Genomic DNA, 17,704 nt, shown 5'->3' on the forward strand with positions numbered 1-17,704 from the left:
GCGCGGGGGCGGCGAGGGACCGAGGGGCCGGGTGCGGCGCGTGCCGCGCGGGCGGCTGCGGGAGGCGGCGGCGGCCGTGGAGGTGCGTGGGAGCGGGGCCGGGGCCGGGGCCGGGGCCGGGGCCGGGGCCGGGGCCGGGGCCGGGATCGGGATCGGGATCGGGATCGGGATCGGGATCGGGATCGGAGTCAGGGTCAGGGTCAGGCGCCACGGCACGGCACGGCAGCAGCCAGCTGCCGCCCAGGAGCGCGGGTGGCGGCCACGCCGGACTTCCCGCCCGGTGTGTCCGGCCAGCCCCCAGCGCTGCCGCTCGGCTGGGCCCGGCCGAGACGGGTCTGCAGCTGCGGGGAGCGGGCCGGTGCGGCGAGGTCCCGCGGGGGAAGGGAGGGGGACCGGGAACGCCGCTTGCGAGGTGTATCGGCGTGGGGCGCGGTACGGGGGTCACTGATTCCGGGGTTGGGGTGGCGGGTGCGGGGCTTACTGGCTCCCCAGTTTGGGCAGCAGGTACGGAGGTTACCGGTTCCCCAGTTTGAGTGATGGGTATGGGGGTTACTGGTTCCGGGGTTGGGGTGGCGGGTGCGGGGCTTGCCGGTCCCCCAGCTGGGGCAGCAGGTATACGGAGGTTACTGGTTCCCCATTCCGGGTGATGGGTACGGGGGTTACCGGTTCCTGGGTTGGGGGTTACTGGTTCCCTGTTGGGCTGGCGGGTACAGGCGTTGCTGGTTCCCGGGGTACTGATTTCCCCTCAGGGAGGGCCTCAGGCGAAACGAGCTCTTGCACGTGCAGCATCGGGCTGCTCGCCGTATCTGTCAGTGGGTGCGCAGGTGCGTTTCTCTTCGGCGCTCCAAGTGTTTCTTTCAAGCTGTAAATTAAGATTTCCTTCTTGTATTCCTACAGTTGCGCTTCTGTGGGAAGGAGGTGGCTCCTGAACACTCGCCAGCATGGTAGTTTTCACATGCAATGCGTGTGGAGAAGCTGTGAAGAAAGCACAGGTTGAAAAGCATGTGAACATCTGCAGAAACTGTCAGTGCCTGTCTTGCATGGATTGTGGCAAGGATTTCTGGTAGGTAAAGGGTGGGAAGTAGCCTTGCTCACTCTGCAGGGTTTGTCACAAATACAAGAGATGCAAGCCAGAAATTTTCACTGAAGGCTGTAGCATGACAGAAATGTGTGTGGTCTTACAAGCATGTACTTTAAGCACATCAGATTTTACTCATTTAAGCGTTGGCAAGAATAAGTTTTAAATGATCCATTCATTTTAATAATTTATTACTTCAGTTTGTTGATTAGTTAAGTGTTGCATGGTTTGAAGACTGAAGCATTTCAGTGACCTGTGGTTAAAAATCTCTTATATTCAGGGGTGATGACTATAAAGAACATGTGAAGTGTGTAAGTGAAGACCAGAAATATGGTGGAAAAGGCTTTGAAGCCAAAACTAACAAAGGAGATGCTAAACAGCAGGAGTGGATTCAGGTACAGTTTGTAACTATTGTCTGTAATCATCAGAGACAAAAAAGAGGCTATACTGGCTCAAACCAGAGGTCTATTTTTACCAATATCCCCAGCTGTCTTCTGGCATTTCCTTGGTAGGTCTGTGTTTATCCTGGTAAGAAATGTGTCTTTTTTTTTGAATCTGTCTCTTACTGGTTTGATTTAGTGTAATGTTCCCAGCTGCACACAAAGAGACATTGGTAGTTGTCCATCCTTTTCATGCCATATATGCTTTTATAGACCTCTGTCAGGTATCCCTCCCCATCTCATAGTCTTTGTTCAAGGCTCAAAAATCCTACCCTGCTTAGCTGTTCTTCATATGTAAGTTATACCTTTGGTCCTTTAAAGTCTTCCCACTTCTACTGTTATGCTTGTGAAATGCTGTTCAAGATACGAGTGAACCATAGATTTACCATGTGTCGTAACTATGTTTTCTGTGTCCTTTATTCCTTTCTAACCTTTTTGTCAGTTACTCTACTTTTGGGTGGTTTATTTGGTTGTTTTTCACTGCTGCTGATCATGGTGCTGGCGTTATCATGGAATTGGCTATTTTAACCCTGAGATCTTGTATCTAAACTCCAATGGTCAACCTAAAGTCTGCCATTTTAGATGTGAAATTAGGATTGCTTTTCCTTTTCTTCTTGCTTTACATGAATTTGTGTTGAATGTATTTCACCTTTTTATTACCTAGTCACTCATTTTCTTAAGATCTTTCTGGAATCTTCATAGTCCTCATCCTGAATAGCTTCGTAACATCAGGGAAATTTTCTGTCCTCTTGTCATATATTTTGTAAATATGTTGAACAGGAAATGCTCCAGCGTGGATAGAAATATCTCCTACCCTTTCTGTCTTACACAAGAACCTACCCTCTTACGGCTGTCTTTCAAAGGTTTTTGGAAGGACCTCAAACACATCTCTAAAACCCATTAGTAATAAGTTAGATCCGTTATGTATGGATTTGTTGATTTCTATCTTGTGTAGAACACATCCTAACAAGGTGCTAAGCTACATGTATACTTGAAGCATATGATTAATACCATTAACGTCAGAGATGAGTGCTGTTGTTGAGATTGAACGTTGTTTGAGGACATTGGTAAAGGCAGTATGATGTGAGTGCTTTTGCTTATGAACATTGGTAGCCTGCCTCAATAGTAAGTAATTCCTACATAGAAAGGTGGGGATTATTACCAGACACTCTTTTCTGATAGTCTTAACAAATTCACCAAGCCTTTCAGTCATCAGATTTTCAGAAGTACAAAGAAGGGTCTCCAGTGTCCAGTGGCTACCCTCTTCAAATACTGGGAAGCTCAGAGACTTTTTCCCCCCACAAACAGCAGTGCCATGAGGGACTGCCATGAGACCCTGGTGTAATCTTTCTTCTCTCATGCTGACACCCACTGCACAGGAATATCCAGAGCTGTCTTACAGGTATTAATGCTTGTTGAAGCTGGCATTGCTGCCAGAAGAAATGCATGTCAGCTGTGGCATCAAAATAAGCCTGATTTCTAATAATTAACTGCAGAAATTTGCCAAAACCAAGCAGCTGCTTTTCTTAATGCAGGTCTTTTTCATGCTGCAAGAATCCCTTCTATGACACAGTTACTTTAGTTTGTAACTTGTTCATGAGAAAGCACTGGTGAGCAGTCCTGCTTGCCTCTGCTTACTACATAGGTAGAATTGCTTATATCGATGATTTTGACACATCTAACGAGCTATGATAGAACCAAAGATCAGTGTTTTTCTCATGTTTTTTGAACACTTCCTGTGAGTAGGAACACATCCTGGACACATACCAGCTGTGGGTGCTGGGTGATTTCTGCCCATTGTGTTTCAGACATGCACACCTTACATGTACCATTTGATCCTTATGCTGCTTTGCTGATTTAATTCTGTTTTTCTTCATTCAGAAAATTCATGAAGTAATGAAGAAGCCCAACATAACCCCTAAAGTGCGGAACATCCTGGAGCAAATGCGTGCCTTTGATAACATTCCAAGAAAAAAAGTAAAGTTTCAGGTATGTTTTAACAGAGATTTGCAGTGAGCATAAAACCAGACTTTTCTAGGGAATGCCACTCTATTTTAACAAAGGTGGGACAAATTGCTTATTTGAGTGTTTGTGTAGATTCTGTAATAACTGAATTTCAAATAGGCAGTGGTTGTAATATACATTTATTTGCTTAAAAGGACTCTTGGTGTACCACTTGAATTAGGTATTAAACCAGAGACTTACCGTTTAAGCTCAATCTCCATATGTAGGTTTGTTCTGTTTTTAATACCTTTCTTTTTTGACTGTTTGCTATTCCTATTTAATGTCCAAATTCTTAGACATACTTTTAAAGATTTCTTATTTCTTTGGCTTTGTTTTTTCCTGTGGAAGGCAAGATGATGTTTTGAAAGTTTTCCTGTTACTCAGTATTCTGACAGAATCTCCCACTCTGCATGCTTCACTGAACTAAATTATGAATGTGGAGAATTTACTGTGTGTAAAGAATTTCATTAAAAGTAAAGAATTACTCACAAACTGGCCTTTTTTTCCCCCTCTCTGTTCTGTGCCTCAGATTGTGAGGCTGAGAGAAGATCGTGCTTGCTTCCAAAGCACTCAAATAGAACTTGGTAGAGCTGTTGTGAAATTGCTGCTAGCAAGCTGAAGGTTAGAATATATCCCTACAGAATTAATGTTCTGAGCAGGAAAAATGGTATTTTCAAGAAGCTTCTCTTTTTGATAAGATACACTGCAGTGGAAGATCAAAAGTTTTTGCAGTTAATTGTTCCAATTTATTAATGCACCTTTCCTGGGGTTTTCATAGCAATGCAAAAACCTTTACATTACATTTAACATTGAATTCCACATTTCTAAAAGTTGATCTGTTGCAGATAGTGTGAACAGTGTAATCTGTGGCTTTATTTTCATTTTCACCAGGAACACCTGCAATAACCCAAACAACTTTCAAATGTTTGCATTGAGATATTTGCTTAATTTTTACTTTCCTGTAATAAACTAAGGTATCCATCTAGGAGCATGACCATATGTCCAGTACACAAATAAATAAGATCAGATCATTAATGTTTTAACTCATGGGAACAGTCAGAAGGTTTGGTAGGAGGTTTAACATAACCAGTTATATTTAAACACTTGAGGATTATCTTTTGTATATATTTACCACTTGGGGATTGCTGTTGGTGAGGCAATTGAGATATATGGTGTAGCCTCCTAACAGTATCTAGACATAATGTGCAACAATTTAGCAAGGAGGCTTGAGAGATTCATAGGAGTAACCTCTAACCAGATCTTAGTCAAAAGCAATGATTAGATTCTTAAATGAAAAACGAAAACCAAGAACCAAATATATGGGAATGAAGAAAGAAAATCAGAGGTATGTGTTTTCAGTTACTGTTTTTTTTTCCATGGGCAGAATTGGATCAAGAACAGTTTGAGAATTCATGACAGCGCTTTGCAAGATCAGGTGTGGGATGTTTTCTCAGAAGCAACCAGAAACGTAAGTTTAACTGGAGGTACATCATCATGGAATGGGAACACACTCCAAAATGTTGGAAGGAAAACCTTTCAGACTCCTTTTGTAGGTGTTAGTAGAAACATTGTCTCCCATAGTTCCAATGGATTGTGTTACAATGTGGTATTTCTTGACTAAATTGCTTATTTGTGGAACACAAAAGTCGTGCTGAAGTAGTTGTTCATACTGGGTAGGTTGTGATGGAAAACTTGGACATGGTGACATGATTATGCCATGAAAATCAGAAGGCTAATTTATGCTACTAGTGCATAAAGAAAGGAAAATACACTACCTTTATCTTTGATTCCAGTCTTTTAGTGCACACTAAGAATAAAATATCTTTCAGAGCATTATTGGCCTCAAATTTATGTGTATTGGAGTGAGAAATTAACAGCACATAGTTCACCTAGTTTATTAGTGGGGAGAGGGATCCTCCAGTTTGTGGTGCAAGTTCCTTCCATTTCTTTGCGCAAATTGTGGACTCACTCTGACCTTTCTGTCCGTGGCTAATTATTTGCTATGTCATTACTAGCTTAGTGTGTTTTGGTAGGGTGCTGTTTTGTTTGTTTGTTTGTTTGCAGCTATTGCTGCTACTCGAAAGCTGTTAGAGAAGCTTATTTCTCAGTTGATGTAAAGATGCTCTCCCCCCTTTCCCCTACATTCTTCTGAGGAAGAATGGAGGCATAGCTCTGGCATTAATCTCCTGTTGATTATGCTTCATGTTTCTAATTTGATGATTCCAGTTAAACTTACTTGCAGTTTTTCTGAGGAATCCAAATTTAAGAGCCAAGAAAGAAAGAAACACATTTACTAAGGATTAGGAACATAACATAAACTCTTTTTTGCTGGAGCATTAATACTGAGTTGATACAACTTCTCTGAAGTCATAAGCAGTTCTCTCTTGACTTAAACTAATTTTTAAGAAAGTCTTCAATCTGAAAACCTTTTATTTAAACACAAATTTAAACAATTACACTATCCATACAGCAGAGCATAAAAGTAAAATATGTAACACAGCTTTCTTTCTTCGGTGATTTCAATTCACCTTTAAGAATTCTCAGATTTTAAGATACGATTTGTTAAATGCACCTTGAAGTGTATACACTCAATGGAAATTCTTAAGTAGAATTCAAATTTAATTGAAGTAACTCTAAAAACATGCTGGTGCTAAATTGCTTGTATAAAGATCTGTTCTCTTTCTAAATAGCTTCACTAACATTTCAGTAATTGTATTCCACTTGTAATTATTAAAATTAAAGTTTTAATTGAACATTAAATTGTTCATTAATATATTAATTATTCTACAAGAAAATCATTATAAGCCCAGGTACATTAAAAGAAAACCAAATATGTTGAGAAAAGGACAATTAAAACAACCAGGGGTGCCTTTCTTAGCATCATGCAATAATGGTTTGTTGTCCCAGACACATCCAAGACAGGGAAGTGGAGGGCAAAAGAGATTATTATTCAGGGGCTGTGTATTTGGGAATAAGTTCTGCATCTTGCTTTATAATGTGCTGTAGTTTTGTTTGTGTAAATAAAGAGTTGTCACTTTCTTAACTACATTTAGCAAATAATTTAAAACACAATAGACACTTACTTCAACTAGAAATTATATATGTTGTAAGATAACATTTCTTCTGTGGTGTTAATTAACATTTAGTCTGTTAAGTTAAAAGAAGAGTCAGGCACACTATTTTATGAGTGCTACTTCTCAGGTAACCGGTGACATCACATGTGAACAACTTAATTGATTTCAGGATATCAGTGTTCTGAACAGTTACCAATGATCTAGTAGAGGAAAGTTGCAATGTCAAAAAACCACATGTAAAAACTGTAATAATCTTTCTTTCAACAAAAGATTTCAAATGAAAAAGAACAAGACAAACCACAGCAGAAGGAAGAGCATCAGTCTGCAGAAACTGGGGAAAAAACAATGGCAGAAGAAAATGGAATTACAGATGAAAAAACAGAGAGAAAAAAGAGTAAGAGAGAACGAAAAGAGGAGAGACAAAAGAACAAAAAGAAGGAGAAGAAAGATCTGAAATTAGAAAACCAGGCAGAAGTAAAAAAGAATAAAAAGTCCAAAAAAGGAAAGGAGAGCGTGGAGGATGAATTTGAAGTAAATGGAAATGACAATCACAGTGAAACAGAAGAAGAAACAAATGTAAAGAAACGCAAACATAAACATGTAGAAGGTATCCACCATACAACTTATATTCTTGTTTGTTTTGAAGATGCTTTTTCTCAATTCCAAAGCTCAATAAACTACCTAAGTAGAATTTTAAAGTAGTGCATTATATATACAAATTAGATTATTTTTAACAGTGATTGGACATTTCTTTTATAAAATCTGAACCACTTTGCAAATATAAGCTCATGTTATAAGAACAAAAACTTTAAGTCATGTCAGTACTTCTAGTTTTAAATCTTTTTTGTGTATGTTTATCCAATTCCATCTCTAGAGGAACCTCATACCAAAACAAAGAGAATGAAAACTGAAAGCATTTCAGAAGACATGGAAACAGAAAACATCAATGACAATGAAGAAAATGTGGGAACAGGTAGAGGTATTTTTAAAGGGACAATTTAGGTAGTTAGAAAACTATTCTGCAAAAGACCTAAGCAGGATATAAATACAGTGCTTCTGCAGGAAGCCTTGAAATAAACTGTGCCTCAGTGTGCATAAATGTGTGTATATTCAGTATACACATCTGTTCCAGAGTAAGTATCCTGTGCTACACTTAACACCTGATAACGAATTACTTCTCTCATTTGTTGTTTCTGCTGTGCTGGCAGCCTTTGGCTATGCTTGGTTCCAGTGGACACTGAGATTTTGCCACAGTGGGTCTCTTCCCTGCTGCCATGCACATTAGCCAACACAGCCAAAAGGGTAACAACTCATAGACCTCTTGGTATCTGTCATATCCCCAGTTGTGCTCCATGAATCATAAATCGGACTTCAGATGTGTTGGACCTTAGTTTCTGCTTAGATAAACCTACTCTGCCTATCACCTGACACACTGACTGTACAATGCCTGTGTTTGAACACACAGATTGTTTATTTGGAAACCACCAATTAATGACCTCTGAAGGTGGTATGGTCTAAATTTGACTGCCTGTGCTTTAAGTGTGAGGAGACAGGGTTGTAACTGTTCCTGCATTATGTAGGAGTTTCTGCTTGATAGCTGAAGTGCAGAAGTTAAGTAAAAACAATTCTGACCCCTGTTGTTCAAGTACTGTGTTGACTCTTCATCTCTATTCCATTATATATTCAGGAACAGCTGATGACTTTATGCTTAAGACACCTTCCTGTTGTAGGGTCAGTAAGGTAACGAGTGTTGTGGTAGCCAAACTGATTGCAAAATTAGGAGTTCGAAGGCTGGTTAGTAGTAGAGAATTCGACACAGAATATCTACTTTTACTAATGATGTTGTACACCTAATTATTTTGTAGGTAAATTCAACTGGAAGGGAACCATCAAAGCTGTTCTGAAACAGGCTCCAGACAATGAAATTTCAATTAAAAAACTAAGAAAAAAGGTACTGTACAACATGGCTTTTTTAATCTACTTTGGTCTTGTGAATTAATTTGTGTAATGCTGAAGTTCAGAAAATTCTGGCTTGCATAAACAAAGTTTGACATTTTTTCACGGAATATCAATTAACAGAATGTCAGCTGAAGGACAGGTTCTTTATTGCTTACTGAGTTACACGAGAAATTCAGTGCTAGTTCTGCAAAGGAACAATAGCACAACAGCTTCCATGCCACTTTTAATACAGTAACATAAATGTATTATTGCTTACAGTGGAATCATCTTCACGAACTCAAAACCATTTTTCTGTCTTTGTGCAGGTGATAGCTCAATATTATGCAGTAGCTGGTGAATGTCACAAAACAGAAGAGGAGATCCTAGTCACATTCAATAAGAAAGTGAATAACAATCCCAAATTTAGAGTTCTGAAGGACAAAGTGAAGCTTGTGAAATAAACAGTTTGCATACTTTTCATAGCTGTTGCATTTTAATCTTGCAGACAGAGTCAAACTCTTCTGTCAGCTGTACAGGTACTATGCATTGGTCTCAATTTAAATTGTGTATGTGAAAGCAGAATTTAATTTTTAATACTGGATTCCTTCCCTTTTTCTAGACTTACCACAGAACATTTTCAGATATTTTATTTTTTGATTTTATGGAAAATGTATATTTTTTGGTAAAAGTTTTAAGAGGCATTGAAAATAATTGCTGTCCTACGGTATTAAAATTCTTCCAGTAATAGAATTTATAGGCATGAATATTTTTCAGGACCTGGGTTGTGTGGCTTTTGGCAGAAACTATTTTAAGAGCAAACAAGATTTTCATATTCAAAAACCCACTGTAGAATGAATGTTTTGTTACACTAAAATTCAAAACGCTGTGACTGATGACTTTACACACTGTGGATAGTGTGTGCAGCCTTTAATAAACTGTTGATTCTGTATTATAAAATGCATCATTAAAGTGTCAGATTTGTGTATGCAGTATTGCACATTCAGTGGAAATCTAAAGACTGAGTTACGTGTATATGCATTGCTACTGAAAGTCTTGATTAGTAATGCAACTGACTTCAATAGAAGTGGTTACATGGACTAAAAATTGACTGATGAAATAGATTACTTTAAAATACAACCTTAAATATAATGAATCTTGTCACTTTACAATTGCATAATAAATCCACAAATTATACATAATTTGAAGAGGCTGTTGTGTTGCAGTCACCAAAACAATTTAGCTAGGCCAGAAATGTTACAGGTATGTGAGAGAAAGAGCTGCCTGGGGGAAGTTACTTGAAGCTTTATAGGTTTTTGCTTATGTGCAAAATTACTTCCATGTAGGAGGTTTCCTATTATGACATAGGCTGTTAAAAACAGCGTTATAAAGCAGTTGGTGGTATGATGTTTTTAAAAATTGCTTAGTGATTTCAAGCAGATACACTTATATAAAACTCCACAGTAAAAATATCTGAATTTATAGAAATACTGAATATATTAAAAGTGTAAATATTAAAAAATTAACTGTGATACATTAGGTCCAGTTTTTCAGAGTATGTTTGTCTTACCATAAAAGTTGCAAGAAAAGCACCTAATAAATTTAAGATCTCTTCAGTGAGTGTTTGTTGTTTGTTAAAGCTATGCAACAGGTTTTTTTTATTCAGTCTAACAGGTAACCAGATTATTGGCTCCTGTCATTGTAGAGTTCTGGTGTCTTATGCTCAGGGTTTACTGCAGTGATCACTGAATGAAGCAAAGCAGCAGGCTAAATGTTCAAACACCATGGATCAGTTGAAAGCTGAAAATAAGGAATATCGAATCAACAGTATGCAGATGAGCTATCAGAGTAGGATTTGACAGAGTAATTTTTTTTCCTGCTTTAACTGTTACAATTCTTAAAGGTTCAAGCTGTGTACTCCCCTGTGCACTGCTGTGGTTGGGTTAGTGGTGCCTGTGTGGAGTAGTAAACATATTGTAAATTATTCTTCCCCTTTCTGTGTAAAGGGTAAAGCAGCACCAGCTGATGTTCAGTTTTTTCCCTCATGACTTGGCAGACATGAATCAAAGGCATGCCTCTATTTGACAGTTGTTAGTGGGAGTCTGTTGTAAGTAAGCCCTGTTACAATTACAATAGTATAACTTCAGTAAATGTTGCTACAGTAGTATTACCTTCTCCTGCTCTGTTAGCAGAAAGAGGGGGAGGGGGAGCAATATGCTTTGTAGGTGTATTTTTCTTTCTGGGTGTTCCTGGGAATACTGTAGTATGATAGATGAGTCTGTGCCTCTAAGTATAGAAGACTTTAAGTGCTGTTCCAGTCCATGCATAGTAGCATTATTGACATGCACCTCTCCAGTAAAAACTTCAATGTTTTTTCATCAGACAATTAATAAAGTACTCAGAGGACTGAAATTGGCTTTTCCCCTTACAGAAGATCTGGACTTCAATTTACTCCTTGCAACTAATGATGTCTTGATCAGATTGATGTTACTACAACTGTGGTGGTAATTGTTTCAGAGGGAGGGAGGCATAATCCCTTGTGGATCATTGAGAATCCTTCAAGACAGAAAAACAGCAGGACTTCTCTAAGTTAGATCAGTAATTAAGCAGCATATTTACCAGTATTTTTTTTAATCCAGAATATGTTTTGGTGATTTTCTAAACAGCATAACATAGCTCCATAATAAAATATACCTTATTGTTAAAATTTTCCTTTCTAAAATAGTGTATTGAAAATTGAGTGTCTTTGTGGCAGGGTGGGGAAGGAAGAAACAATGTAAATTAGAAAATAGTTTAAAGCTAGTGGCTTCCATTATAAGTACAGCATAAGCACTTAAGCAGGGACTTTAATCACTGGAAGAAAAAAAGCTTCAAAGGACAGCTTACTTATTTGTTGTGCTCAGCCCTCCGTTGTCCTGGTGCATTAGAGTAGTTCATTCTTTCTCCAGTGAAAACTGATCCTCCCACCTGGTGCTATAATCCAGTTGTATCACTGCAATGTAGTCAGAGCCCGACATGAGTAGTGGCTCATAGCTGATGACCACAGGATATAGAGACCCAATACATGATTTCATTCGGAAACTTTTAAGGCTGTAACACTCACCCTTATTAAGGAAATAAGAGAGCAAATATTAAACTTTTTGTGCAAGATAAGTGAAAAAAGGCATATTGTTCTGTGCATTGAGCTGTATTCACAGGTTACAAGATATCTCAGTCAATATATTCAACATTTACCCCTTTCTTCTCCCGGATTAGCCTTCAAGAAAAAAACCAAGAATAAGTCCTCTAAGTTTCTTTTCTGCTCTGTCAGCCAAGAAAAGCTGCATATTATGTTTCTCATTAGTACTTTTACAGGAAGTGTTACTTTATATTGAATTCTAAATTTCACTCGGACTAGAGGAAGTTTTAGTTGTAACTTTCTCTTGCACTTTTTAAGATACAGTTCCTTTTGCTGGTGTAATCTACTGCTTTTCTTTGCAATTCTGAGGTGTAATTCCTTTTCCACCTGAATCTTCATGCTTTTATGCTCTCAGACACTAAAGGCTGAAAAACCTTCAAGCTTTTTGCTTAGATTGGACTTTTTTCTGCAAGACTGCAGATCATAGATCTTAGTCCTTTCAGAACACATGTATTTTTTATCTTTCCTTCTAAAATTTATTCTAGAAGATTTAGAATTGTCCAGTCTTTTGTGTGTTTTGCCCTTCTCATTAGAATCTTTTAGTAGAAACTGCTCTTGCTATGCAACTTCATACCTGAGCTACAGCAGAAGTAAAATACTGATTTCCAACAGAAGTAGTTTTTTGGTTCCTGAAATTACTTGAAAGTCACAGAAAACCAGAAATGGTGTCTGTATGCCTACCCACCCACTAAACCCCTCTTCTGAAACTTCTATGTGGAATGCATTGGTACTAAATTAGTATAAAAAGCCTAATTAAGGCCCGATTGCAGTCAAGCTCAACTCACATATATTTGTTTTATGAGAACAAATCTTTTTCTTAAACATAATGGGATCTTCCTCTTAGGCAGCATGAAATCCACTTGAAAGTATTCAAATCACTACAGCTCACTCAGGTGAAAAAGAGAAAGAACCTGATTAAAAAAGAACCAGAATTCTGCCTGCACTGCAGGTGGCTCAAACCACACTGTGTTTACTCCTTCATTCTATTCCTTGCAGTAGCCATGCGATGAACCTCCACCATCCAGCCATTAATGTATAAATACAAAGCACAAAGTGCACTTTTATACTTCGATTTTTTGCTCTTCTGCTGGCCTTTTCTCTTGATAAGAAGGTATTCCAGGCAGAATACACAGCTCTTGACTCTACAATACCCTTAGATGACAGAGGGTCATGTTTTCTGTGGATGAGACAGGACCAGGATTTTTTCCTAGACTTTCTTACTATGTCTTACACCATGAAAATATGTTTCCTCTTCCTTCTTGCTCCTTCAATTCTGTCTCAGGTATTACACCTTTCAAAGTTTCAGCTTTGTTGGTGAACTTTCAGAACTTAAGTGGTTTCAGCATTGGAATAGCATTGAGCAAGTTTTCCATGAGAAGAAAAAATTTGAGCTCAGCTGATGTTCTTAAAGACCTGTTTATGTTATGCAGATTAGCCAAAACAATAATGGGAATTGTACTATCATTCTCCAGCCAAAAATTCAAACTGCTGAATTCAGTCTTCATGAAGGAAACATCTTCCTTTTCCTGTCTGTCTTGGACAGTTTAGCACTCAGTCAGTGTTCCTTCTAACTCTGTTGTCCAATTAATTACAATACCTGTTCAAAATACATGAAAAATTGACCCTACAGAATATGTAAGTGCTAATGGACTGCAAAGGACAATAGCAAAGGAAACCTTTGCCATGAATAAAGTGTGTTAAGAGCTTTGTTTTGTATTTAGTTTTTTTAGGACTCCACAGAAACAGCATGAGCTGAATCCCACACTGTACACTGCAATGAGATGTTGCTAGGCTGAACTGTGCTTTCCAATCTCATTAACAGTGAGATCCACATGCCCAAGAAGCTTTGTCCCTGCTTTAGTACATCAGTCAAATCACAGACAGTGGTGATACTAGACATCTCCAAAGCAATAGTTAATATTCTATCACAGCCTAAAATAATACTAACTTCTACCAGTAGAGAAATAAAGTGTCACACTAAAGGAGACCAACACTCCTGTACAGTAAATGTTGAATGATACACTTGAATGCCCATTCTCACAATTGATAGCCTTTTCTGTGTGAACTAGACCTGATGCTCATTATTCAAAAGCCACACAGAACTTTAGGATGTTCCTAAACCCCCCAAGTATGAAATTATTTTCCTATTGTTACAGATGCAAAGTTGCACAGACTTTTTCCTAAGTAAAGAAATTGGTTTTAATAATTCCCAAGTACTCTTTTTCCCACCCTCCCACATCTGGCCATTTCTTTTTGCCTCTCCACCACCCCCTGCATTTTCGCAGGCTTTTAAAACCAGATCAAATCCTCAAACTGCGAGGTATTATATACCACTACTGGAGATTGAGTAGTCAAGAACAATTATAGCTGGAGTATTGCTGCCAAGTGCTTTGTATCATTAAACTGTAGTCTTGGGAAAACATTTTGAGAGCCATTGTACTCCCTCAAGAAAGTAAGTGTAGTTAAGTGAAACTAAACTCAACAAATGATTGAGAAGAGAGAGAGAAGGAAAATTTACTTAGCCACTTCAAGGAGAATGGTTTATCTAGATTTATTTTGGATAAATAGGATGATTTTTGGATATTTGGATAAATTTGGATAAATATTATGGTTTTATTTGCATATTTGAAGATGGAATGAACAGAACAGTCTTCTTATTTTATATTCGTATTGCTGATTATAGTGAAAGGCAAGAGTCAGACACTGAAGCTTTCTAACATTTTTAATCAGGGTAACTGAGGGTTAAGATGGTCTTCTATCAAATAAATACTTCAGATTAAAGTAATGTTCTGGATCAGCTATTTTTTTATAATTTGCTGACAACTTTCAAGGTGAGGAATAACATAGCTAGATAAAATCAGATGTCTTTATGTGGTGCATTTTGTTTTCTCTTCTCCTAGATTCCCTTTTCACCTTTTAAACTGCTTTTATCTTTTCTGCTTTCTTTTTCTTCATCCAGTTCAAATGCTTGCATGCTTAAATATAGTGCCTTCTTGGTATCAACACACTATTCTATGTATTGTTTCCTTCCTAGAGGGTCAATCCAAGGCTGCACTGCAATTTAATACTAGCATGAGAATTCAGCTTGAGTTCAGGAGTTTGTATATGGACCACATTCAGAGTCAATTGAGTTTTACCCTGAAGTTGTTTTTCAGATCTGCATTAAGTTATTCACACCAAGTACTTTTAAGTCCTTTTCCATTGTACTGAATTTAAAATAGTTAAAGGGACATAAGATGAAAGCAAGGGAACTGTAGTACTATTTGGAGGCTTTTTTGTTACCTAGATGGGTCAGACAATGTATTTACTTTTTCACCCTGTGTAAGAGAGGACGCACAATTCTTTAGTCCAAGGACAAGGTGCAGAAAGGATTGAGAATCTCTGCCTATCCAGTCTTTTACTCCTGATAATGGAAGATAAGCAGCAAATTACTACTCACTTTATTATTACTTAGTTCATGAACAGAAATCACAGAGTATATAGAACTATCATTCCTCAAAGTGAAAGAATATGTCTATACTGTATCCAAATTACTTCAGCTGGAAATTAACATGGGAAGGAGTCCACCCTACTTAGATGTGGAATGGAGAAAATTCCAACCACGTCTTTTGTGAACAGATAACATTTGGGCTAATTTAGCTATTGATTTCTGTAATAGGGAAAAAGTTATGAATATTTGCTAGAATACTAGAAAACTAATTTGACTTTCTAAAAGTGAGAATTTAACTGGGAATTCCAATTATAAATTTTATATCTACCCAGTCAAGAGACATAAAAAGCTACCACATTTGTGTGTCATTAAAAATTACTTGTAAATCAACATATAACCAACTAATCACTAAGCAGCAAATATTCAGCTAGCAACAAGAAAATAAAATTCAACATATGCAAATAGATTGCAAAATTCAGCTTTCACTTATAACTGAAAAACCTGAATATTTAAAGACATTCAACTAACATACAAAGCATTCTTTTCTACGTAAAATAAAAGAATGTGAAGGTGTTGAATTCAGTTCCCAAAATGTGAAAACAGAATCACATGTGAGACCAGGAATACAGTTAACAAAAAAAATTATGGCAAACTCTTCCCTTTGTACATTTCTTTCACTGAATCTTCAAATTCACAAATTTATTTCACAGACTTTTAACTAAAGTTATCACATCAAGCACCACATTTAAAAATACTTCCTAGGATTTGTGCAGGGATTCTTAAACATTAACTTGGAAGAATTAATTATAACAGGCCTGTTGATTAGATGCTTTGTTAATTATGTTGTTCATTTTGTAACAGTCTCAGTACAGCTTCTGATCACTATCTATTCTTTGGCAGATTAATAATTTCTGAATCAGACAAGCTCTGTGAAAAGATCACAGAAAACATCTCAGCTCTACAAACACTGAACATGAGCGGCCTCAGTTAAGGTCAATAGTGAGTCTAGGAAGGGAAGCTCTTATTTCAGCTCTTTGCACAATACCTACTCTGTAGGTAGACAGAAGTGTTCAGTTTAACAACACTGACAGATCTTAACCTTTCCAAGCATACATATTTATTTAAATGCTATGCTTAAATCAAAGATATATCCTATGAATAGCTTTTGCAAAGAAAGTGCATGAAGATTTCCTTTGTTTCTTATTTGAGTCACTAAGATGAAAGCGAAGGCTGAGGTAGTCATTTCACTCAAAGGAAATAAAACAAAGAAACCTCTATTTCATTGATAAGAAAGCAGAGCTCTGATCTCCCATGAGCTGTTAACTTCAAAATATTCAACTGAACTACATAAAGAATAATCCCTGTAGTCACTAAGGACTAGGATGTGGTTGGCACTTACATGACACATGTTCTAAGGCTGGGAAAACAATTTCTACTTACTATGCCATGTCTCACGTGAAATTCAGATGTAAATGTAGGCCTGTCTTTCTGCACAGAAAGAAAAAAAAATTTTTTTTTCTGTTCTTGTATCTTTTAGGCTGAATTTACTCAAACTCGATGCACAATAATAAAGAATAACCAGAACCCTGTTTTCCCTCATCCCTAGAATCTCACTCATATATAAAACAGTATATTTAGGAAAATATAGCTGTAGTTATCCAGCATATTTAGAGCTGTTTAAAAACTGCAAGTCAGAGAAAGTTTAGCTTTTACCCTAATTAGTTTCTACCAGTTAGTTTCTTCCCTTAGGATGGCCTAAAACTATTAAGGTTTAATTATTTAACCACAGCCTACATTCCATTCTTTTTGATTTTCCTGTTTTCTCAACATAAAACTACAGAGGAAGTATCTGCAAGGCTTTTCTGTTAATAAATGCTGGACAATATGCAAAGAATGCACTTGGTAAGTGAAACTTTCACACATTTCTCATAAGCATTGTTTTCATACAAAATATTGTGTCCACTGAGAGGAATAGTGTTATCAGGTTATTAAACATTTGGGTTTTTGAACTTTATATACAGCTAGAAGGACTCTAAACTTGATTTTGGTAAGTAAAACCCACATACTGCAATTAGGTTTTTTTCTTCAATCTCCCTTATAATAATCAGAATATTTCTACATTTAATCCCACTGTCTATTCATAACAGCTGCTGAAAATCTATCCATAACAGCTGCTGTATCCGACAGGCACCTCCTCTGAAATCAGCAGGATTTTTGCCTTAGTTGGTATGTTACGCCACACAATTTTGTCTGAGAAAGCACAGGATTTGTAACAACTACATGGATCATCTAATTAACTTAATGAACCATTACTATCAGAAACAAATTTCAATTTTAAAAGCCATGTCAATGGCCTAATCACTGAACACACCCCAGAAGGTACAGTACATATATCATATATTCACAGTTTTCTTAATATTCACAATATTCTTATAATGACCAGACCTAAGTTTAATCTACCAGCAAAAGTGAGCAGTTTTAAATTTGTCCATGAGAATAAACAAGAAAGCCCCTGTAATATAATTGGTTTCAAGATTTTGTTTGCAGAAACATGCTGAAGTGACT

At 37.5% G+C, this 17,704-nt stretch overlaps 1 protein-coding gene across 1 annotated transcript; it reads left to right on the forward strand.

Moving 5' to 3' along the window:
• The first annotated feature begins 9 nt into the window (after positions 1-9).
• Positions 10-10,147, forward strand: LYAR (Ly1 antibody reactive). Its single transcript, XM_048304616.1, has 9 exons — positions 10-82; positions 898-1,063; positions 1,359-1,473; positions 3,400-3,507; positions 4,907-4,990; positions 6,867-7,203; positions 7,471-7,569; positions 8,462-8,547; positions 8,861-10,147. The coding sequence occupies exons 2-9, from the start codon at positions 942-944 to the stop codon at positions 8,993-8,995; spliced, it is 1,086 nt and encodes a 361-aa protein (XP_048160573.1). The 5' UTR covers positions 10-82; positions 898-941; the 3' UTR covers positions 8,996-10,147.
• Positions 10,148-17,704: the final 7,557 nt, after the last annotated feature.

This window comes from Corvus hawaiiensis, chromosome 5 (assembly GCF_020740725.1).
Source record: "Corvus hawaiiensis isolate bCorHaw1 chromosome 5, bCorHaw1.pri.cur, whole genome shotgun sequence".
NCBI classification, from domain to species: Eukaryota; Metazoa; Chordata; class Aves; order Passeriformes; family Corvidae; genus Corvus; species Corvus hawaiiensis.

What these genes read in the sequence shown, in the direction of transcription:
- LYAR (XM_048304616.1), top strand. Translation starts at nt 942, where the DNA reads ATGGTAGTTTTCACATGCAATGCGTGTGGAGAAGCTGTGAAGAAAGCA. An exon ending in AACAGCAGGAGTGGATTCAG is followed by an intron (nt 1,474 to 3,399) that starts GTACAGTTTGTA and finishes TTCTTCATTCAG; the next exon opens with AAAATTCATGAAGTAATGAA. An exon ending in TTAAAAAACTAAGAAAAAAG is followed by an intron (nt 8,548 to 8,860) that starts GTACTGTACAAC and finishes GTCTTTGTGCAG; the next exon opens with GTGATAGCTCAATATTATGC.